Genomic DNA, 23,700 nt, shown 5'->3' with positions numbered 1-23,700 from the left:
CATTAATGCAGACTCCTAAGCTTCAGACTTCAAAGAAATGCACACGAAAGAGTCACAGGCACAGGATTGGAACGGAGTCAAAGCCTCCCTGTGCATCTTCTGTTTGACTTCACTGTACAAATATCTCGTTCGTTCTATCAAGACTAGGAAATTCAATGATTTATGGAGGGCTTCCCACAGATTAAGTTAATAAGGAAACCCAACAGTGCCTCATCCCCTTACACCTTCCAAACACTGGTAAATAAAAAGAAATGGGAATGTCTCCCGTGGCAAGGGAAAGACGTGAGCGCTCTACAAATGTGCAAGGGAAGAAACCAAAGGCTTCATTACACAATTTTCCAGGAACCCTCTTCCCTCCATAACTACCATATGACAATGCTCTTAGAGGACTTGGTTCAGTTGCAAAGCCTCACCCACACCACACCAACCATGAAACGGTGGTGGTGTAGTTTTCATCCTGCTTTTTCTTCTACATTTTTCCTTCTTTTGTCCCTCCTCGCCTTCTTCTGTTCTCACCCTCCCTCTTGCTGCTGCTTAAAATGTTTGCACTCCCTGCTTCCTTATTTCTGCAGGTTCCCTTCTGTCATTTGTAGCACATTTCCAGTGCCACCAGCATTACTTGGAGTTCCCGTCATGCTTTACTAGGCAAACCTTCCAGCATTTGAGACTGAATTACAGTTTAAACTAAGAAATTATGGCACGAATAGATCAAGATGTAAGTCCTTCCAAGACCCTAAGGGACTCAGGGACTCAACATAACTTGCAATCAACATCTCTTTGATTACATTTGAAAATGATACCAGCATTCCCTGGCCAAAATTAAGCCTCATCACAAGACAGTCATAAAGGCAGCCCGGCCTTTTTCAGCTTTATTTGTATGCTGTTTGTGTATAGAATCATAGAATCACCAGGTTGGAAGAGACCCACTGGACCATCGAGTCCAACCATTCCTATCAAACGTGTAGACACACGTGCTTCTGAGAGCCTCCATCAGCCTTATGATCCCTCACAAAACACTGGGCTACAGCGACAGTACTGACGGAGCAATGATTTACTTACCGAGAAGGTAAACTATAAAGGCAAACTCAGAAATTTCTCTGCCTAATGAGAACGTTGCAATTAGGTCATTGCTGAACACTGTGTAACCACAAATCACAGCAAAAAACATTCCCACAGAATAAGTAATGTGACAGCAGGTATTTGGAACGAGAACAAGGACTTCATCCTTGCTGCTGAATTCTGTAGATAAACAGCGGTGCTGAGAGAGTCAGCCTCCAGTGGGGACACGCGGGTGCCAGGACACACAGACTCGGTTTAGCTCTAGCAATCTCGAGCTTAAGCCCTTGAACGTGAAAGTTCACATCCGACTTGGATGAAATCTGACAAGGAGTTCAGAGCAAATTTCGGGGTCAAAATTCTATTTAGGTCACGTATGAACTGGATCCAAGCCATAACCTTCTTTATATCTTCTGTACTCCAGTCTGGGCAGTGCCTCTAATTTCCAATAACTATTTCTGCTTAAAAACCCTAGTTCTGTGCCTAACCTCGTGCAGCTCAGGCTGTGTTTTGGTAAGCCTCTGGGCGCGAGGTCTTTATTCAGGTAAGAGACTTCAACAGGAGAACACTCTCCCAACTCCTTTTGGTCACTGAAACTCCTTGACTTTCTCCCTCCCCGGGTCCCACGCAGGCACGTGGAAGTGCTGAGAGAGCCGTGGAACGGCTGAGAGAGCTGGGGTTGTTTAGCCTGGAGAAGAGGAGGCTGAGGGGAGACCTCATTGCTCTCCACAACTACCTGAAAGAAGGTTGTGGAGAGGAGGGAGCTGGGCTCTTCTCCCAAGTGACAGGGGACAGGACGAGAGGGAATGGCCTCAAGCTCCGCCAGGGGAGGTTCAGGCTGGACATTAGGAAAAAATTTTTCACAAAAAGGGACATTGGGCAGTGGAACAGGCTGCTCAGGGAGGGGGTTGAGTCACCTTCCCTGGAGGGGTTTAGGGGACGGATGGACGAGGCGCTGAGGGACATGGTTTAGTGATTGATGGGAATGGTTGGACTCGATGATCTGGTGGGTCTCTTCCAACCTGGTTATTCTATGACTCTATGATTCTAAGTATCTGCTGCTGGGGCAGGCAGGTCAGGAGAAGGAAGATTTGCAGGTTAATAGGATACTGTTCTGATCAGGGAGATTAGATTACAAGGCTGCACCTCTGAAGACTGGCTTCTTCAGTGTGGCATTTTGGTTTACAATGGGGATTTCTTTTAATTAGATTGTATTCTTATTTATGACCTATATTAATCATCTGCAGAAGCTGCTCCAAACTTAAACCTTAATAAGGATAACTGGAATAATCATATTTTTACCTCTTTTGTAAAGCACCTTGAGCCTTACTGATGAGAAACGCTAGGACAGGATTAGAAGCTTAATGAAAAATTATCATTAAATAAGCGGAATAAAAATGAAAAGTGAACTAAAATGGAATTTGCTGTTTTATACTGCATTAGGGCTGAATTGACAATCATTTATGAGGTGACACTCTGAAAATTCTAAGCTGAGAATTGAACAAGGATCTTCTTTATGCATCTCACGATGGGAGACACCAGGCACGGATGCCAAGGGCCAGAGCCTGGGCCTGGATATGGTGAGAAGTCACAACAGTCCCCAGGAGCCTGAGCTATGGAAGTGCTGGGCTGTCCTACTATAAGCTGGTGATGCAGGCAGTTCTCGGCTATTTACAACATCAAGCAAAAGCAATGGGTGCTGAAGATCACCCAAGACCCTATGTCCACCACAGCTCCTCCACACTAAAGATCTGGCTTTCCAACTCTGACCTTCCTCAAAAAGTACCCTGGAATTGAGACAGATGGGATCTGTGCTGCTGCTTCGACCACATGGTAAATCTCGTGATATTTCTCTGCTAACTAAAGGTGGAATCTTCCAACTGGAGGGCAGCCCACAGTGTGGCAGCAGCGATGGATAAACCTGGAGCCTTGGGGGATGCTGGGATCCCCGCTCTCTTCAAGTAAGGATGCAAATCCAAAGCTTTTAGTTCTTTGGAGATTATCATCCACAGGCCGGTGTTTTGTTCTCTCAGAAATCAGCGCAGGAGGATTTGGGGTCACTTCTGCTTAATTCTGAGTTCGGGCAGAGATGGATCAGCTCCTGTGGGTGTTTGGGGCTGGCAGGGACAGGGACTCTGGAGGGAAGAGGAGGGCAGAGCAGGCACCATCTGTGGCAGGGGCAGAAGCCCTGGATGCTCTGCAGGGCTGCAGGTAGCAAACACCCCCTTGCATTGCCTGGACCTGGGAAGGGATGGGACAGCTCTGCTGCCTGCTTCACACCAACTCCTCTGTCCACATCAACCCCTCTGTCCACATCACCACACACACCCATCAGAGAATGATAGAATCGTTTGCTTGGAAAAGACCTTGGAGATCACTGAATGCTGCGGAAGCCCTCTCCGTGGAGATGTTCAAGGCCAAGCTCCAGGGCTTGGAGCAACTGCATCCACTGGGAGGTGTCTCTGCCCATGGCAAGAGGGTTGGAACTGGATGGGCCCTAAGATCCCTTCCAACCTAAATCATTCTACGATTCTACAAGTCCAACTGTACCTGCCCATTACTAAATCTTGTGCCTGAGTCCCCACAGTCTCTCCTTGCCACTTGCCCATGACGAGCCCTCCCTGAGAGCACCGAGGCTGCCTTGGTGGCCCCCAGATATGAGGGGTGGTCCTGGGGGCTGCGGGCTGAGCCACAGAGCTGCCCTACACCCCGGGAAGGCAACGGTCCCCACAGCGGATTGATACGGGAGCCCCTTCCTGGGCTTTGAGGGGAGACAAATGTGGAAAGTAACAGAAAGCCTGGTAAGAATGTATCATGAGCAATTGCATGTAAGCAGGATATTAAAGGAGTTCCCTGTATATAATGTTCTGCTTAAAATTAAAATACACATCACAGCCTTCCAAGGCTCAGTCTATTGTAACAGTAAACATCCGCAGACCTCTGCTACCCTCACACAGCTGGTGTGGAAAGAGGAGATAGAAAAGACTTCAGTATTTTCCCGAAATGCAACCATGATTTTGCTGTGTTTTATCACAGACTCGTAGAATCGCTAAGCTGGAAAAGACCTTCGAGGTCATCAAGTCCAACCATAGCTGTCCACTACAGCACTTAATTTGCCCATCTTTTAAATACCTCCAGGGATGGTGACTCAACCACCTGGACAGCCGTCCAATAACTCTTTCAGTGAAGAAATTTTTCCTAATGTCCCGTCTGAACCTCCCCTGGTGCAACTTAAGGCCATTTCGTCTTGCCCTACCACGTATTGCTTGTGAGAAGAGACCAGCACCCACCTTGCTACAACCTCCTTTCAGGGGTTTGTAGACAGTGATAAGGTCTCTCCTCAGCCTCCTTTTCTCCTGTTATAAACAACCACAGTTCTCCAGCCCCATCACCAGCTTTGTTACCCTTCTCTGGACACGTTCCAGGACCTCAATCTCTTTCTTGTACTGAGGAGCTCAAAACTGAACCCAGGATTCGAGGTGCAGCCTCACCAATGCTGAATACAAGGGTACAATCTCTCCCCTACTCCTGCTGGCCACACATACTATCATTTTGCCATGTGATAGGAGACAGGAGCCACATTCAGAGGTGGCTCTTACCACCCGCAATCACGCTGTAGAACGTAAAAAGCAGTTTGGGCTCTGCCTTGGGAGGAGGAGGCAGCGTTGGGTGTGGGTTGAGGCCCCTCCAGGTTGGAGATGCGGGGCAGGCAGGTCAGGGTCACCCAGGCTGGAGGTGGGGAATGGGTTGGTGTCCCCCCAGGCTGGAGACTGGGGGTGCGGGCTGGGGGGTCCCTCACGCTAGGGCAGGGTGCAGGTCAGGGTCCCCCCAGTTGGAGGTGGGAGTGGGTTGGTTCCCCAGCTGCATGTTGGGGGGGGTCGGCATCCCCCAGATGGAGATGGGAGGTGGGTCAGGGTCCCCCGAGGCTGGATATGGGGGGTTGTGGGTCAGGGTCCCCCAGATGGAGGTGGGAGCTGGGCAGGGGGTGGGTCAGGATCCCCCAGATGGAGATGGGGGGTGGGTCAGGGTTCCCCGAGGCTGGAGATGGGGGGTGTGGGTCAGGGTCGCCCAGATGGAGATGGGGGGTGGGTTGGGGTCCCCCAGATGGAAGTGGGGGTAGTTAATGTCCCCCAGGCTGGAGATGGGGGTTGGTTAGAGCCCCCCAGATGGAGACAGGGGTTGGTTAGAGTCCCCTAGACTGGCGATGGGGGATGGTTGGTGTCCCCCAGATGGAGAAGGGGGGTGGTTAATGTCCCCCAGGCTGGAGATGGGGGGCGGGTCGGGGTCCCCAGGCCGCTCCGCGCTCACCCATGTCGCTGCGCTCCCCTCGGCGGGGACAAAGCCGGCGTGGCCGGGGAGGCGGCGGCGGCTCCGGCGGCTCCTTCCCCCGCCGCGGGGATTAACTTTCAGCGGGCGGCGGCGACTACGGCCCCCGGCGTCCCCCGGCGGGCAGCGCCGGCCGGGAGCTGTAGTCCTGCCGCCCGGGAGGAGCCACCCAGCTCCTCCTCCCACCCCCCGGGCCCCGAGCCGCCCCGCCCGGCCCTGCGCTCCCAGAGTCACCAGGTTGGAAAGGGCCCGCCGGATCCTCGAGTCCAACCATTCCTGTCAAACAGTAAACCATGTCCCTCAGCACCTCGTCCACCCGTCCCTTAAACCCCTCCAGGGAAGGTGACTCAACCCCCTCCCTGGGCAGCCTCTGCCAGTGCCCAATGACCCTTTCAGTGAAAAACTTTTTCCTAATGTCCAGCCTGAACCTCCCCTGGTGGAGCTTGAGGCCATTCCCTCTTGTCCTGTCCCCTGTCACTTGGGAGAAGAGCCCAGCTCCCTCCTCTCCACAACCTCCTTTCAGGTAGTTGTAGAGAGCAACGAGGTCTCCCCTCAGCCTCCTCTTCTCCAGGCTAAACACCCCCAGCTCTCTCAGCTGTTCCTCCAGCCCCCTCACCAGCTTTGTTGCTCTTCTCTGGACTCTCTCCAGAGCCTCAACATCCTTCTTGTGGTGAGGGGCCCAGAACTGAACACAGGATTCGAGGAGCGGTCTCACCAGTGCCGAGTCCAGAGGGAGAAGAACCTCCCTGGCCCTGCTGGTCACGCCGTTTCTGATCCAAGCCAAGATGCCATTGGCCTTCTTGGCCACCTGGGCCACTGCTGGCTCATGTTCAGTCGCTGTCAACCAGCACCCCCAGGTCCTTCTCCTCCAGGCAGCTTTCTAGACAGACTTCTCCTAGTCTGTAGCTGCACAGGGTTGAAACTGTCACCTCTGGCCTGGACAGGCGCACACTCTCCTGGGTGGAAAACGGGTTGGATGGCTGAGCCCAGAGAGTGGTGGGAAATGGTGTGAAACCCAGCTGGAGGCCAGTGACAAGTGGGGTTCCCCAGGGCTCAGTGCTGGGTCCAGCCCTGGTCAATGTCTTCATCCTGGTGATTGATAAAGGCATCGAGTGCACCCTTAGCAAGTTTGCAGATGACACTAAGCTGGGTGGAAGTGTCGATCTGCTGGAGGGTAGGGAGGCTCCAAAGGGATCTGAACAGGCTGGACCACTGGGCTGAGACTCAGACCATAGGTGAGGCCTCACCAGAGCGGAGCAGACAGGCACAATCTCCTCCCTCGCCCTGCTGGTCCCACAGCTTTGGGTGCAGCCCAGGACCTCTAAGATCATCCAGTCCAACCATCAGCCCAACACCACTGTGCTTATTCAACCATGTCACGAATTGCCACAGCTACATATTTTTTGAACCCCTCCAGGGATGGAGACTCTACCACTGCCTGGGCAGCTTCTGCCAGTGCTTCACCACTCTTTGGGTAAAGAAATTCAATCTAAACTTCCCCTGGTGCAGCTTGAGGCCATTTCCTTTCATCCCCTTACCTGTAACTTGGGAGAAGAGACCAGCACCCACTTTGCTACAACTGCCTTTCAGGAGCTGCAGAGAGCGATGAGGTCTCCTTTCAGCCTCCTCTTCTCCAGGCTAAATAAGCCCAGTTCCTTCAGCCCATGTATGTCCTGAATCTATTACTTTCATCATATTGTGAGTTTTCTGTGACACCTTTATCTTCTAATGTCTCTTCCACAATGTTTCTAACTAGCAACATTTCCTGCCACCAAAACGCTCTCAATGAGAGCAATAAAAATGTAAAAGCAGAATTGCCAAAGATTCATGCCTGGAAAAGTTGTCAGAACTCATGCCAATATAATCTAGACAGACCGCATGACTCCAAAGGATGTAAAATTTAGTGAGAGAAGGGAGCCTCGAGATGCCTTTAGATTATTTTGCCACTGCAATAGCCAGGTGCTAAAAATACTAATAGGCAAAGCTTGAAAAAAAAAAAAAAACCTGGAAATTCTGTCATTCCAGCAATTGGCTGCTGGTCATCAGGAATGCAGCTCCTGCGGTCTCAGGTTGAGGCGTTTCACCCGTTTTTCTTTACAGCCCATAAATCTGAGCATCTCTCTGGCCTTGCTGTACCAGCCAGGTTTGCTGTGCCGAGCACACAGACCCGACCATTGCATTAGTTAAAACAAGCCATGCAGAAAGAAAAGGACATTTTAGAGACAGGAGTAATAAGCATCCAAAGTCAGGTGGAAAAATGCTTTTACACACTGACATATATGTTCATGGAGCATTACTGCTCCTGGCCATGTTTGATCACAGATACCTTGTTTTGTTGCTCTTGATGAAGAGGGGAAAAAAATCCAGGAGAGGTAGCAGCTATATACCAACCTATATACCAAGAGAAGAGCTAAGGAGGCAAAGTCTGTTATTGCTCCATGGGAACCCAGCAACACGGAGGCATAAGAGTGACAAAATGAGCCATGCTGTCACGAGGTCTTGTTTGCCAGAGCCAGACAAGAATGATCTGTTATAGAACATGGTGGAATGTTTGTTTTTGTAGTACTGGATTTCCAAAATCCATAGTCTTTTTGTGGCCAACAAGCTCCCTCCTTTCTTTGCCTCATTACTGGAGCTGTCGGAGGTCTGCACCCCTGCCTGGAAAACATGAGTAACGGCGAGAAGGCGATCCTCACAAAAATCTGCATCATTCATGCGTAATCAGACAATGCTTCGGAGATTTACAAAGGAGGGGAGGAGGAGAACACCACCGCACTGCAGTCATTTGCATTATTTCTGGTTTCTTTCCTTTGCAATAGTGACATTTAGCCATAAAATGTAACAAGTATGTATTTCGTATACAGATTTATGCAGCATTATTGGGTTTTAATTCGCATCCCGCCGTGAGCGAGTAAGAGTCAGCAAACAGGCTGTGTCTGTCTGTAACACAGGCTTTCATTCTATTTTGGTAGTATTACCTACACACACACAATTAACTTAAAAGCATAGTCTGCGTTGTGGCTTGCTGCTTACCTCAAGGATGCTCTCCATGGTTTATCCTGGCTACTTGATGCTATTCAAGCCATGCAAAACCTCCCGGGAAACACCCTAACAATACTGCTGGGAATTCACTAGGAATTAAAACAGGCAATTGCTGCTTTACATCACTTTTCTCTGACCCACCAGGAAGATACACAAGCAGTTCAGCTGTAGCCTTGCATCTTCTTACAGCTCTTAGGAGCAGAGCCACGATTGCTAACATAATCCAAAACACACTTCTGGATGCTCAGAAGCCAGTTTGTGTTTGGAGTAGTCCTGGGTTTGGTTTACATCCACCCTGTGCTCACGTTTGGGTCCTGCAGCAAGCGAAGGAGCCAACGCACAACAATCAAAATGGAAATCCCAACTTCATACATTTGCAGGGTGTTGGTGGCCCTCCACTGACAATATTTGTGGTCCAGCGACGTGCTTAGGCCACGCACACAAACCTAACTGTCCAGCTGCGTGGCTTCACTGCGCTAGTTTTACTGTTTTTAGAACCACAAACTTAAGCAAAGGCACATTGCAGTTCTGTTTGCCTGTAATTTGTTTTTTACCTGCCTTAGACTTCAAAGTCTCCCCTGCATTCACATCGGACACATCAGTTGCCTGCTATGAGGTAACTTCTCTAGAGGAGAAACACTTAAATTTGCGCTTTACTATATTTGCACATTCAGAACTTCGTCTTACTTTATTACTTGATGGCATGAAAGTTTAAAATAACAGCACATCTATAACAATTTACTTCCTTACCAACAAAGCTCGCGTTGATGATGACCAGGTGCTTATAGACCACTGGACAAATAAAAGGGATATTTATAAATCTTAAAATTAGCGCAAAAATGGAAAATATCTCCGACTCCCGATGCTAGGAAGAATGTATTTTAATGCAGACTGCTCTACAAATCTGAAAGAAGGACCATATGCAAACTGGGAGCACTTTAAACATGTTTATTCAGCAGCTATTACACTCAGCCTCCAAAAAACTGGAGTCCCCTCTTGTTTCTGAACCGTGCCAAGTGATGAAATGCCTACTAGGAACATTGAAGCTAAACAGTGCACTCCCTTCTGAGAAACAGACATGTCTAACAGGGATTAATCTCTTTGAAAAGGCAAAATATAAATATGTACACTCTAAATTCACAACAACAGCTTAAACTCACTACTTAATTCAAGTGGGGATAACAGTGGACAAATCCACATCATGTAAACTGCAGTCGTAAATATCTCTGCTGTCTTCTCCTCAAACCCTGTCCAGTTTCGGTTTACATTCTGTGATCTGCCTATCGCAGAGTTGAAATACAGAAGCGCTGAAGTGTTGAATCTCAGGGGCTGTGCACAGGACCAGGACGTGGGGCGAGACTCTGTTCTCTACACGTTGCTCAAGGCATCCACACCAGGAAGAACCTTACCTGTTAGCAGTTTAAAAATACCAATCAACTTAAGAACCTCTCTGCCTTCAAACAACTTAAGCTTTACAAATGCAATCAAAACTTTTAAACATATATTAAAAATCACCAGAAATTATAGGTTAAAGATGGAAGAGCTCAGCTCTACGTACACTCTGTTAGTAACTGCAGCTTTTATGGTGTATGGGTTACATTAAGCTGTTCCACACCTCTTAGGGCAGCAATGAGCATCCAGAGCACAACTGCGCTCGTATGTCAGCAGACAGATTCTTACTGTACCACAGTCACCAATACTCAATTAACAATAAAGGCAAACTGCATTCCAAGCCTCTGCTTGCGTCAGATCCAAACACCTAAAACCTTTTTCCATTTAAGTTTGATGACAAACACATTTTTGATTGGATCGAAGGAGTTGTGGCATAATTTCTTCAGTCCCTAGAGGCACACAAATAGAATTTTGGATTGCGTAGTGGAAATTTTAAGAATTGAGAAAAAAAAGAGGCAAAGCCTCCTACAAGTCTCAAGTCTTTTACTGGGACTAAACCACCTAAGTCTAGATACTTACATGCCTCATTTTAACTGATGGAAGCAAGGAATATGCTCATCTTTAATAATCTGTGCCCTCATACTCAAAACGCAATGTTTTCTAAAGCATTTTTAACTTTTTGTCCTACTTTAATAATGAAACCTCTCTAGTTTTGCTTTTTTTCAAGAAATCCTATCTTCTAGCACTCAAGCTGTGTGGCAGGACTGAATTTTAACACTGTTCACAACTCACTGGTTTGCTGGGGTTTGGGGATTTTTTAGCCTTTTTTCTAATCTTCAGAAGTTTTCCTAATTAGCCAGACTTCCGTTACATTTAAAAGATCACACACATTTTGGGCCAAAACCTAGGCAAGTTTGTCCTTCTGAATAAATAAGTAGCACAGTGTTTCCTTCTAGCCATTGGAATTCTTTCCCTTTACCATCACTTCCTAGGCAACAGAAACAAAAGCTCTGTCCCACAGAGCTCAAAACTAACAGCTGCAATGCAGTTTATTACAGTTCCTCTTCTAGAGAGTTGACAGCATCAGATAATTTACACATATTGGGAAACAGCTAATTATCAAAGGAAATGAAAACTCATTTAGAGTACAATGTAACTCATTAGAAGAATCCTGTATATTCTCACAATTCTGAATTCCAAGTACCCTCGTGCAGGCCTAGAAGCGATCACTAGAGGGCTCCCCAAAACCAGGGAATTTCAAACAATGCACTGAAAAGGAGACTTCTGGCAAAAATTAGAGACTGTTCCAATGAGATTTCCCTAATAGAAAACTGGCATTTTTAACAATCTGGTTAGTATATCTCTGGGGATCATCTAATCTAGAAAAGACAAGCCGCTCTCACGGCCATTCTGTTTTCTATTTCAGCATTCTTGCTTTCTGGGACTGTGCTGTTTGCAACAATACTCCATTTTGCTCCAATACCTTACCTTCCTCTCTTCCTCAAGGACTACAAAAGAGCAATGAGGAGCTCGTTGCTAAAAGCAAAGTGCAACTCCACGTGGTGGCACAGAAGAGATTTTCACTCTATTGTGCTTCCTTCCTTGGTAGAGAACCCAGAACTACCTGATTTGCTCAAGCAAGTTAAAAGAACAGTTACCCTCCAGCAGCTCCAGGCTGGCGCCACCTCCTGTGCTGACATGGCTAACTTTATCCTCAGTGTTCCACTTGGCACAGCAAGTAGCTGTATCTCCACCACCTGTAGTACACACAAAAATAATCAATGAGACACACGAGAAATTCAGATTTTTTTTTTCAGTTTAAGGGCTATAGTCTCACTACAGACTGGTCCTGCTCCCCAGTACTCAGGATTAGTAATTACAGCAGTTTTTAAAGCCCTATCTCCAGGCTGAAGGACCAATGAAAATACAAAGAAAGAAAAACAATTTGACCAGTGTTTTCAACATGGTCCTGGCGAGCAAAAGCTTCCTTGTTGCGTTTAGAAAGACAGGATCAAAGACATACAATGACTTACCAATAATTGTGATGCTGCCCTTCCCAGTTACTTCTACCACTTTGTCCATCAGGGCTTTGGTTCCTCTAGCAAACTTATCCCACTCAAAGACACCGACTGGACCGTTCCACACGATTTGCTTGGCCCTTCCCACAACTTCAACAAACTTCTTCACACTTTCAGGGCCACAGTCCAAACCCTAAGACAAGTAAAAGAAGCCACACATAAACTTACTGCCAGCCCTTATCTCAAGCCACCAGTGTCTGGCTGGCATCCTCAGAAGCTTCTCCTCACCCCTGGATATGAAGCAAAGGTTTCTCTTTATGCATTGAATACTGAGGAACAGAGAGATTTGCCAGCAGCTGCTGCAGTAGTGGACTCGGGTGTTGTATTTATATTCCTAGTATGAACAAGTCATTTTGAAATCAATGTCAAAGGCTTGAAACCTTGGTTACAAACTTTTGCCAACTCTACTTAAATCCCAGTCAAATAAAAGGGATTTCTACTGCATTCAGATCTGAAGGTTTTAGAGAATTTTGCTGTTTTAATCCAAATCTCACAAAAGCCACTTTAGACTTAAAAATTCAGGATAAATCACAGGGCTTCTCTTTCATTAAACCAAGGCACTCTATGCAGTTTGACTGCCTTCAGAAACATTTGCAGAGTATCACAATCACTCCTTCTGCTCCTTTGAGAGGTGCCTTTCCCACCCTAGTCCTGCCTGCTTTTTCTTTTAGTTCCTTGCCTATTTAAACCTACCATCCAGCCAGCGGGAATGCCTGAAGCCACTGTGGCTTCCCCAGTCTGTGCATGCTCATCAAATTTGTCTGCAGTGACAAAGTCAACGGGCAGCGTAATCTTCACACCGTTCTTCTCTGCCTTGGCCATCAGGTCCTTGACGATTTTTGATCCCTCTTCATCAAACAGAGAGTTGCCAATCTAGAGAAATTATTTGGGAGAAGTAAGAGAGAGGTGTTTCTTTAGCTACTGGTCATAGAATCATAGAATAACCAGGTTGGAAGAGACCCACTGGATCATTGAGTCCAACCATTCCTATCAAACACTAAACCATGTCCTTAGCACCTCATCCACCCGTCCCTTAAACACCTCCAGGGAAGGTGAATCAACCCCCTCCCTGAGCAGCCTGTTCCAGTGCCCAATGACACTTTCTGTGAAAAACTTTTTCCTAATGTCCAGCCTAAACCTCCCCTGGTGGAGCTTGAGGCCATTCCCTCTCGTCCTGTCCCCTGTCACTTGGGAGAAGAGCCCAGCTCCCTCCTCTCCACAATCTCCTCTTCTCCAGAATAAACAACCCCAGCTCTCTCAGCCGTTCCTCATAAGGCCTGTTCTCCAGCCCTTTCACCAGCTTTGTTGCTCTTCTCTGGACTCGCTCCAGAGCCTCAACATCCTTCTTGTGGTGAGGGGCCCAGAACTGAACACAGGATTTGAGGAGCGGTCTCCCCAGTGCCGAGTACAGAGGGAGAAGAACCTCCCTGGACCTGCAGTCAAGCCAAACTCCTCAGACAGCAATGGTGGACAAAATGTCTTCTTAAAGCACCTAGGCTAGACATCAGCAGCAATCAGACTTCTGCAAAGTGACTGTCAGGTGACTTCCTGGGTGCTGCCTGCTCCGAGGTAGCCAGTTCTCAATCCCAGAATAGATAAGGCACATTCAGCCACAATTCCTTACCATAAGCAGATATAAAACCGCTCTTTTCATACCTCCATGTTGTTGATCACTTTGAGGAAGGTGAATGCCATTCCACCACCAATGATCATCTCATTGACCTTATCCAACATGTTACTGATCAGCTGGATCTTGTCCTGAACTTTGGCTCTGGCAAGAGAGAAGGAAGAAGAATGAATATCATAGGCACCACCCAAAACTCCTCAGACAGAACTTACTCAGCTAAGGCAGCATGAACCCTCACAAGGACTTCTTGGATCAAAGCAGAATTAGTCAACTGCTATTCAATAATGGCAAAATCACAACCGTGGCAAGGCCACTCAGAAACAACGATCCAACAAAGGAGCGGTTGGGAGTGGGAGGAAAGGCAATTTGGCAACTTAGCAGGTCAGCATTAAACATCAACTCACAGGAGCATGGTTCAATCCTACATTTTTTTACCTATTTAAATATAAACCTTGTTCAGCACTTTACAGCCTGATTTCTCCTGGCTGTCCAGCAAGCCAGAGCACTGCTACTAACACCCACTGTCCAACCCCAGATCCAGTAACCCATCACGCTCCCAGTACAGCTTCAAACTACCAGGATGATCTGTGATTCTGAACCATCCCCCTACAACACAGATGACTGCTTTTGGAACAAGACACAAATGATAAAGGAACAACATCACCAAAATTACTTTATATAGGAACGGAAGAAGCCACTAAACAGATAAAAGTCTCTTATCTTCCCTCTTTAACACCACGTATGGAATTTTTGTTGTTATCTAAAAGAAAGCTTCATAAAGACCTTAAGAAACACCTCTAAGATTTGCTCTATAGTCTTAGTTTGACCATGCCCTGCTGGGTGACATCAGATAAGACCATTTCCTCTTCTTGCTTTAGTTTCCTCATCTCTAAAACACAGATAATGGTATGAATTTCATTAATATAGTGCTTTCAGACCTTACAATAAGAAATAAATATTGCCACTACAAATCCAAACCTAGTGACCATACAGAGTTCTCCTGTGAACCAGCTTAAGCCATGAAGTTGCTAATGTTGCTGCACAGTGGGAACTGAAGCATTTGAGATGGGACAGAGGCGCAGCAAAACCCTGCAGGGCCCTTCTTGCTACGCACAGCTCCAGTTAAAAAAAAGAGATGTGAAGGTGAATTGGATTTGTGTTTCTTTCCCTTGCCCAAACCCTGCTCCTGGCACTGAATTGCTTTCCTGCACATAGACTTTAACCAACACATTTAATTTCCACTCTACCTGTTAGTACACATGTTCTCAGTTCATTGTCTAGGCCAAATTTTGTTATATATAAGCACAGGCAAACCTGCACCTGAACCACATGCAGCTTCCAAGCGTGATTTAACTCTGGCATAATCAGGCAAGAGCTGCTAGATCTGCCAACCCCACCCAGGAACCAGCTCCACTGGAACGATGGTGCTTTCAAACAGATACAGGTATTTTCTGGCTCCAAGCTATTCTCAGAACTCCTTTGTGATTCACTAAGATGCAGTCACCATTCATTGGTCCTTGGTCACACACTGAGCTCAGTATCAAGCTCCAAGACTGGGAGATGCTGGTCACCCTTGTTACACGCCTCTCATGAAAGGTTATTTTGTTCCCACTAGGTTGACATCACTTCCAGACTTTACCTACAGGCCTGTTATTTTAAGATTTTGGCCATCCTAAGTGCTGCTCTAACTCAAACTACTGACACAGTAACTAACAAACTTTCCCTTGGCGATGTACCTGCAACTTCCATCAAAGGCAATGAGGAGTGTATAGCACTTAATGATGGATCACCTGCAGATGTAACCCTGGAGGCTACTAACAAAAAGAAAAAGAGCATTGTTCAGTATTACCAAGGTCATAGAAGTTTAAAACTTTGTGAGAACCGAATACTACTTCTTGAAAACCAGTTTTTATGGGTGCAAAGAGCAGGAATAAGCCTCATACTTATATCAAGAACATGGGGATGATACAGTGTCCAAGCTTTGTGTTACTTAACAAATTATTTTGATTCAGCTGGAGAACCGAAATACACGGTCATAGAACTACACTGCTAAACACACGAGAAATCGGCAGCAATGGGAAATCGTTTTTACACGCCAGCAGTCACTTGGTTTTGCACCTTTAAGTTTCTTCGCACAGTAGCTGCTGTGAAGAGCACAGGCCCACCCAGCTACTACTGTCACCATTGCATAACGACAGATGGCGTCAGCTTACATAGTGCTGAGCCTGCAGGATGCCTGTACTCTGAACCGTGGAGGAAAGGTCACTGACAATGTTTCAGGGCCATCGTGTGTATCCAGCAGCTCCCCCGGTTCATCTGTGCAACAAACTGCTGTGGGCTACCTCAACTCAGGGAATGCAAGAAGTCAGGAGAGGTGACAGCACCATCATGGCACAGATACAGTCAGTGAGCTCCTCTCTAATCCACATCTTACAGAGATTTCAGGACTTATCTATGAATCTGAACTGCATGTACAGTTACAAGGAAAGCACTTGCCAAAATAACTTTTCAGTTCTTACAGAGGAGTTAAAAAGAAATATGGAGTCAGTATGTTCTGGAGTCTTACCCTCCAAGAATTGCTAAGAAGGGTCTTTCTGGACTCTCTAGCGCCTTAGCAAAATAGTCCAGTTCTTTCTTCATCAGGAAGCCAGCAGCCTTCTGAGGCAGATTGACACCTACCATAGAGCTGCAGAATAAAGATAAGAGTGAGAAAAGGAAAAAAAAGTCTCTCAGTACATGTCCAAACACCCCTGCATTATAAAGCCAACCCTTTAGTCAGCTGCAGCAATGAGAACAGCTACTGCCTGCGTGAAAACACAAGGTTTTTGCTTTCCTAACTTGATAAGACAGCTGTACATGTTTATTTTCTGAGCTTGCTTTGCAGAGACATACTGATATTCCAGACATTTATAGCGTTAACCAGGGATGTGAAACACCGAGAATCAAATAAGCATAGCAAATGGGTTATAAAATCAAGCTCAAAAAGGGCCACTAGAGTTTGCAAGTACACACATCTGAACACACTCCCTGAGAATCATCACCCTGACACTATTAATCTTATGGAAAAGAGGTCTGCTGTAATTGCAGGACAATTTATACAATTCCTAAGCAAGTAATTATATTAAAAGCCTAAGAAATCTTCAGATTTCAGCTGTCTTCTGCTCCCAGAGGCAAACTTGAAAGAGCATATACTTATCGTGGAGCTGGCAGTGCTAGGTTAAAACCATCAAGTCCAACCATTAAAGGTCTTTTCCAGCCTAAAGGATTCTATGATTCTGTTGACGACTACCTCCATTAAATCCATTACTCAGAAACACACACAGCAGAATGATAATGGGATAAGCCCAAAAGGAAGTTAAAACTCAGCTGTATGTGTTTCCATGGCAGACATCACTGTGCAGTTCTGCCTGTGGAAGGAAAATGGATACAAACCTGTGAGCTCGGTGGGCAGTTCCAAAAGCATCGTTGACATAGACATCTCCCAGCTTAGAAAGAGAGGCTCTGAAAGCCTCTACTTTTGCAGGATCAGCTTTGATCTAAAGACAGAAAGAATGAGAAGTTTGTGCTATTCAGGTACACAGAGTTGATTCTGAAAGTAAAGTCAAAGTCAGCAATTTGACTTGTAAACCTAAAGCAAAGTCAGCTGGAAAAACTCATCAGTCATCACTTTGTATGCTCTTTCCCAGCCCAGCAGGAGCAACAAAAAGGTTTAAATGGTTTAAACTCCATGGTAAAACTCCCCAGGACTGCTATTACAGCCCTGAGGACTGTGCCCTTTTTAATTTTCAAATACACCAACAGAGCAGGAACGAACTGCAGCACTACCAACCTTTCACGTCTCTCTCCAACAGATGCGGTGAACACTAGTAACACGAAAAGGGTGTATGGAAACAAGGCAATGCTGAGATGCAACTAAACAAACTCATGCTCGCTTATGAACAAAGGAAGCGTGGTCTCCAAGCGCCACAGGTAAAAGAATGAGCTCCTGAAGGATTGGTTTAGCAACTGCATTGAAGAATAACTTATGAACAGCCTGTACGCTACAACAGGCCACAGTGAAAACAGCCAACACTGAAAAACTGGAGATAAGGTTAGCATGCAGTGAGCGAGAACAAATGCATTTCCATTAAAACACTTTTTCTCCATCCTCCAACTACCCTAACAACTCTTCACAGCACAGCTCCTGCAGCTCAGTGTAGTTCAGTGGCACACAGCTCTACAAGGGAATAATTCCAGACTTGCTTAATTCCTTGTTGCCATCTGCAAAGGCACTAGATCTCTCAGCTGTTTTTCTACACAACAGGAGTCCTGCGTTGGCCCATAAAGCACACCACATGCTGTCAGCATTCCACTCCACACACTGAATCTGAAAGGAGCCAAGGCCTGTGTAAAGTGAACAGGGTCACCAGTGCTAAGAAAAGCAGCTGTTTGGAGCAAGCGTTCTTCCTGACCTTCAAGAAAATGTCAGAGGTGCAAGACAGCCTGGTTCTAGATGACTGCTCTTAAGAGCAGACAGGCTTATAGTGGGCTTTGATGATCCCTATGCTGCAGAAAGTCTAAATGTTGTATTAAAACATTAGCCAGAAAAACAAGAAATAAGAAAGAAGCATGATTCTTGTGGCCCCAGAGGCAACAAATTGTCTCCAGACATTTTTATTTTAGACATCCCAAAATTAAATCAATCAAATTCCTGCCCAGCGCTATTCTGCTCCTTTTTCCTTCTTTTACAGACTACGCCACCTTCAGCAGAGTCACCTCTAGCCTTTTGCTTAAGCCGTTTCATCTCGGAAATTCAATGCATGCGATTCAAACATTCGCACATCACGGTACAAGTGATCAGACGCTAAAGATCCCTGACAGCCTTCTGAAGAGAAAGTCACAAACAGCATTTTAGGCTGCTGGCTCCCTGTCAGTCTGCAGCAAACAAGGGAATAAGACAAGAGCAGGTATGTACTAAAGCTAGACTCAAAGTTTCACCTTGTTCCCTGAAGCATCCTTCCCTTTCCCCTCTTCTTCTACGTGGAATCGGAGATTCTCTAGCAGGATGATGGAGCCAGCTGCAGGATTAGCACAGGCCGCCTCCACCTCGGGCCCAACACAATCCTTCAGGAACATGACCTCCCTGCAAACACAGGATATACACTGTCACCACACCAACAACTCTTCCTTTCAGAAAGGAAAGCACCCAGGTCCACTACAGAAAGGGCCTGGTGCACAGTGGATTGCTCTTCTACTTCACCTGCCCATGAGTGCCTTAAGCTCCACTGCTACCGGGGCCAAGGAGAACTTTTCCGGCATGGGAACACCATCCGGGCGACCCAGGTGACTCATCAAAACCACCGACTTGGCTCCATGATCCAAGCAGTGCTTGATGGTAGGAACAGCCGCCTTGATTCTGTAATGGCAGAGAGGAACAAATTAAAAGGGATTCAAGTACAGGCAAGCAGACTTAGTAGCCACTCACACAAAAGCCCCGGGAGTTGTCCCTCAAATGTGACAAAAGCAAGGGAGCACAAGAGCTGGGCAGAACAATTACTTGAGAAGCCCATCCTAGCCCTGGTGTTCGCACCATTCAGCCTACCTCTCATCAAAAGACAGCAAAGCATCACCACCAGTACGCCTCCAAAAGGGACAATGGGCTTCTCAGCAACCTATCTGCACTAGAACAAATATCTAGGAGAACAACCACACCTCACAGAGCAGAGGTTTCCCTGTGTAGCTAACTCAACCTACTCTTCCTATAGACTGTGACAGTCCTGAAGCACAGTCGAGAAAGCCACCTCGTAGTTAATGTAGTTTGCTGACAGCTCCCGGGGTTTTAATTAACAATTGCTGGACCTTCTCTGAGACATCTTTGATATTCTGGTATGAGCAATGACAGAACTGGACTAAAATCAGAGAGAAAACTGACTTTAGGCCTTCCATCTGGAGTGGAAGTGATTGTGGCTCACCTCTGATTGTTGGTTATTTTGTGATCCTTCATTGGGACATTGAAGTCAACCCTAAAAAAAAAAGAAAAAAACAATTAAGATTAAATACTCAGCAAATTTACAAAGAGTGAGGGAACCTGGCATCAAAGGCACTGGCCAGAAAAGCAACATTAGAACTGAAGAAAGATTTTTGTTTCTGCCTTTTGCATAAGTTCCATTTGAAGTCAGTACGGTGTTAGCCATTTCTGGTTGCAGTAACAGAACGTGATCGGAGAATAAACATCTACTGGACTCGCTTAGTAAAGCTGTACCACCAACACACCTTAACGCTCATGACACCAGTAGCAATGATGTTGAAGTAGGAAATAAAGCCGAGATGGAAGAAGCTCCCCACAACCTTTTTATTTTAAACAATGTGCTCCGAGATCACTGACTAGAAGCTTCCAAGGGAAAAGAAGTGATTGATGAGGAGTGACATTGTGTTTTCTAAGGAGGCTTCTGAAATACTCTGCTGGACCACTAGGGCAAGCAGGCAGGCTCGAGGAAGCTGTCCAGTTACTGCCTACATCTTCTCGCTTCCGTTCCCTGCAGCTCCAACCTCGGCAACCGAGGGCTGTGGTTTATTACACTCCCAGTGGAAGATCTGAGAGGTGGATCTAGAGGTACCTTCCCTGCCAGAGGAAGGGAGGAGTTTCACCAGCCATTTCTCTCCGGTCTACGTGCGCCCATGTGCTGATGAGCAGCAGCAGGAAGCTGCGTTGCGTAACAGGCAGAAATTACTCACAGAGAGGGAAAGGAACAGCTCACCAACTCTAACAGAGTATCAGAATAAGGAAAGTGAAATAAGGTGTTGCACTTCATCCTCCACCATTCTGCATTTATTCTAAAGAACAAGAAAATTCAGGAAGTTGCTTGAATCCTCTCGTAGCCTGCTCAGCACCAGAAACAGATGCAAAGAAGAACAAAGGCTGCCAGCAAAACAGAAGTAGCTGAGCAGAAATAAATTTAACTGGCAGCCCCATGGTACAGTGGACTAAGGGGAAAGAAAAGCACCATTATTATGCTATTATTCTAAAATTATAAAATAAAAGAATAGTCTGCTTTACAGAGCCAGCAAAGCTCCAAAAGAAAGACCCAGCTCACGCTTCTTCCCCACTACATCACAACTGAAATGTGAGCTCCCCTTGAACCTTTTCTCCTCCCCATTCCCAACCTCCCTCGAAGCTTTAGTATTAGGACTGGAATACAAGTAGGTTATGAGGGTGCCAACATTATGATGAATGTGAAAAGAAATCAAATATCGATTTTAGTAGTACAGAAAGCACATGGCAATTCTCTTCAGGGAGGACAGATGCAGGCAGGAAACGCAGAGTGGCACGTCATCTGCTCTTTCACTCCATTTTAGCAGCCCCTCACAGAACTGCAAAGATAGAAATGAATACTAACTATTAGCAACTTAGAACTAACCCACCCTCTGCCAATCCAAGACTGCTCTCCAGAACACAACTCAGGAAAAGTAATAGTCAGGTGGCAAAAAAGATGAGGTGTTATAGAGATAAAAAGACCTTTTGTCATATTAGATTCAGGAACCACGTGCAAACTCTGAGCTAGCTCCTTCAGTACTCACTGCTGGGGCCAGTAATCAGGTTTCTAAGGAGCTACTTCAAAATAAGGTGACAGAGAGAAGACATAAAAGAGCAAAGTGTCTGGCACAGACCACAGGGAAGGGAAGTTAGAAAGCAGTTTTCCCTGCCTTCTCACCCAGGTAACAGACAGCACAGTCACACTGCGGTGACCTTGGGCACAGAATCCCACAACCAGAGTGGTTTGAGCAGGATGTATCACCACGCACCCCAGCGCTCTTATCTCCCAGGATTTGGCAGCAATTCCAAAACTAGGCTTTCAGCCGGCCTCGATGCTTTATAAATAAGCTATGAATTCCTATCTTAGAATTTTGCAGCAGGGCAAGCTGAATACTGTGATTTGACTCCTACTGCAAAAAGCAGAATCATTTTATTTGGGTGGTATTTGGGGAGCCAGCCAGAGCCGTACGGTCACTTTTTTATTGCAACGCTTTTTAGGTTGCTGGACAGAGGAAGGGACCTGAGGAATGGGGGGGGAGACGGAAGTTCCAAGAAAGGAGAGGAGGAGAGATGGAAGGTCCAAGGGGGTGGAGGTGGGAGACGGAAGGTCCAAGAAGCAGGTGGGGAGAGATGGAAGGTCCAAGAAGGGGGGGGGAGAGATGGAAGGTCCAAGAAGGGGGGGGGAGAGATGGAAGGTCCAAGAAGGGGAGGGGAGAGATGGAAGGTCCAAGAAGGGGGGGGGAGAGATGGAAGGTCCAAGAAGGGGGGGGGGAGAGATGGAAGGTCTAAGAAGGAAGAGGGGGAAGACAGGAAAACAGAAGCTCCAAGAAGGAGGGGGATGGGGAGAGATAGAAGCTCCAAGAAGGAAAGGGAGACGGGGGAAGATGGAAGCTCCAAAAAAGGAAGGGGGAGAGAGAGATGGAAGTTCCAAGAAGGAGGGGGGGAGAGATGCAAGCTCCAAGTAGGAGGCGGGGGGGGAGATGGAACCTCCAAGGAGAGGGAGGGAGGAAATGGAAGCTCCAAGGAGGATGGGGGGGGGAGAATAGAAGCGCTAAGAAAGAGGGGAAAGAGAAGCTCCAAGAAGAGACGGGGAGAGATGGAAGCTCCAAGAAACAGGGGGGACGGAGGCTCCAAGAAGGGGAGAGCGGGGGGAGGGAGATGGAGGCCTCTGCCGGCGCCCAGGGCTGCCCCGGGCCGGGCCTCCCCCGCTGCATCAGCGGCCGCCGGATCCTCACCTCATGACGACCCTCTTTCCCTTCACATCCACCTTGTCGAGAGTGAGTTTGTTGGAGAGAGACATGGTGGCTGCTGCCGGCCGCTGCGAGGCTCGCTCCGCTCTGCTCCGCCGCCGCCCACGCTCTGCGGGAGCCGCCGCCGGCGCGCGCCCCGCCCCGCCCCCGCCCCGCGCCCATTGGCCCGCGCGCCCCTCGCCCCGCCCCCTCCCCTCGGCGATTGGCCCGCGCCGCCCGCCGCGCGCCGCGATTGGCCGAGCCGGCGGCCGGCCCGCCCCAGAGGGAGGCCGCGCTGCGGCGGGGGCCTCGGTCACGTCCCGCACGCAGCCCGCCCCGCCCCTGCCCCGCAGCCATTGGCCCGCCCCGCGCCCCGCGCGCTCCTATTGGCCGAACCGCCTGTCCATCAGCGCTCAGCCCGCCCTCCCGGGGAGGCCCAATCACATCCCGCGCGCCCCTGGCCCCGCCCTTCCCCGTCAGCGATTGGTCTGAGCTGCCCAACTCGCGCTTCTATTGGTCGAGCCGACTGCCCATCAGCGCCCGGCCCGCCCTGAGGGTGGGCCAGTCATGGCCTGCTAGCCCCGCCCCCTCCCCATGGCGATTGGTCTGTGTGTCTATGGCCCCGCCCCTACCCTCATCGATTGGTCCTCACGGCGATGGCCCCGCCCCCTGCCCTCAGCGATTGGCCCGCGCTGCCCGCCGCGCGCTCCGATTGGGGGCGGCGCTGGCCGCGGGGGGCGCGCTGCGGCGGGGGCCTCAGTCACGTCCCTCACGCCGCGGCGCCTGGGTCGGTGCCCGCCGCAGGGCCCGGTCGCGGTTCTGCGGCGCTGGGACACGGACTGGCCACCCCCCGGGCTCCCGGGAGGCAGCTGGAGACTCCGCCGGTACCGAAAATGCGGCAAATCACCTCTCTGAGACTCTTGAGTCCTTATGGATATTCTATTACTGTCCAAGAACCGATTTTAACGTGATTATTAACGGCACAACAGTCAAAATTCTTGCTGATTTGGGGCTACGAGGCACCTCTGCCCGAGCTGGCATTGGAGATAGAGGAAGACTGCAGGCAGAGTGATTACAGGAGAAGACAGCGCAGATCACAGAATCACAGAATCCCCAGGTTGGAAGAGACCCACCGGATCATCGAGTCCAACCGTTCCTATCAAAAAACCGTTCCTATCACGCTGAATACAAGACCTAAAAGTGTCTAGAAAAGCGCTATTTGAAAAAAAAACATGCTTTAAAATACTCACATTGGCAGAGGGAACATAGAAAATTCCTCCCCAGAACTCTGCCAGGTGCTCTTTCCCTATTTCTTGTTCCCTGAATCATAGAATCACAAGGTTGGAAGAGACCTGAGATCATGAGCCCAGCCCTCCATATCTGCCATTACACCATTCCCTTCAGTACCCCACCTACTCGTGGTTTGAACACCTCCAG

At 47.9% G+C, this 23,700-nt stretch overlaps 3 protein-coding genes across 3 annotated transcripts in view; 1 reads left to right on the top strand and 2 right to left on the bottom strand.

Annotated features, from left to right (window-relative positions):
- Window positions 1-5,431, bottom strand: part of AMOT (angiomotin) — a 65,429-nt gene extending 59,998 nt beyond the window's left edge. Inside the window, exon 1 of the mRNA XM_069867799.1 lies at window positions 5,365-5,431. The gene's annotated coding sequence lies outside the window, so the exon portion shown is untranslated. The remainder of the gene's footprint in view (window positions 1-5,364) is intronic.
- Window positions 1-23,700, top strand: part of ATRX (ATRX chromatin remodeler) — a 478,294-nt gene that overhangs the window by 313,287 nt on the left and 141,307 nt on the right. The window lies entirely within an intron of this gene.
- PGK1 (phosphoglycerate kinase 1) lies at window positions 9,357-22,403 on the bottom strand. Its single transcript, XM_069867891.1, has 11 exons — window positions 22,270-22,403; window positions 19,473-19,523; window positions 18,761-18,916; window positions 18,499-18,643; window positions 16,954-17,057; window positions 16,088-16,207; window positions 13,551-13,665; window positions 12,588-12,767; window positions 11,850-12,027; window positions 11,475-11,573; window positions 9,357-9,833 (listed from the first exon to the last, which is right to left on the bottom strand). Exons 1-11 carry the CDS (start codon window positions 22,332-22,334, stop codon window positions 9,793-9,795), a joined length of 1,254 nt encoding a protein of 417 aa, XP_069723992.1. The 5' UTR covers window positions 22,335-22,403; the 3' UTR covers window positions 9,357-9,792.

This window comes from Phaenicophaeus curvirostris, chromosome 13 (genome assembly GCF_032191515.1).
Source record: "Phaenicophaeus curvirostris isolate KB17595 chromosome 13, BPBGC_Pcur_1.0, whole genome shotgun sequence".
In the NCBI taxonomy this organism is placed as follows: domain Eukaryota; kingdom Metazoa; phylum Chordata; class Aves; order Cuculiformes; family Cuculidae; genus Phaenicophaeus; species Phaenicophaeus curvirostris.
Note: the sequence above shows the minus strand (reverse complement) of the source record. Positions and strands in the feature narration are given on the sequence as shown.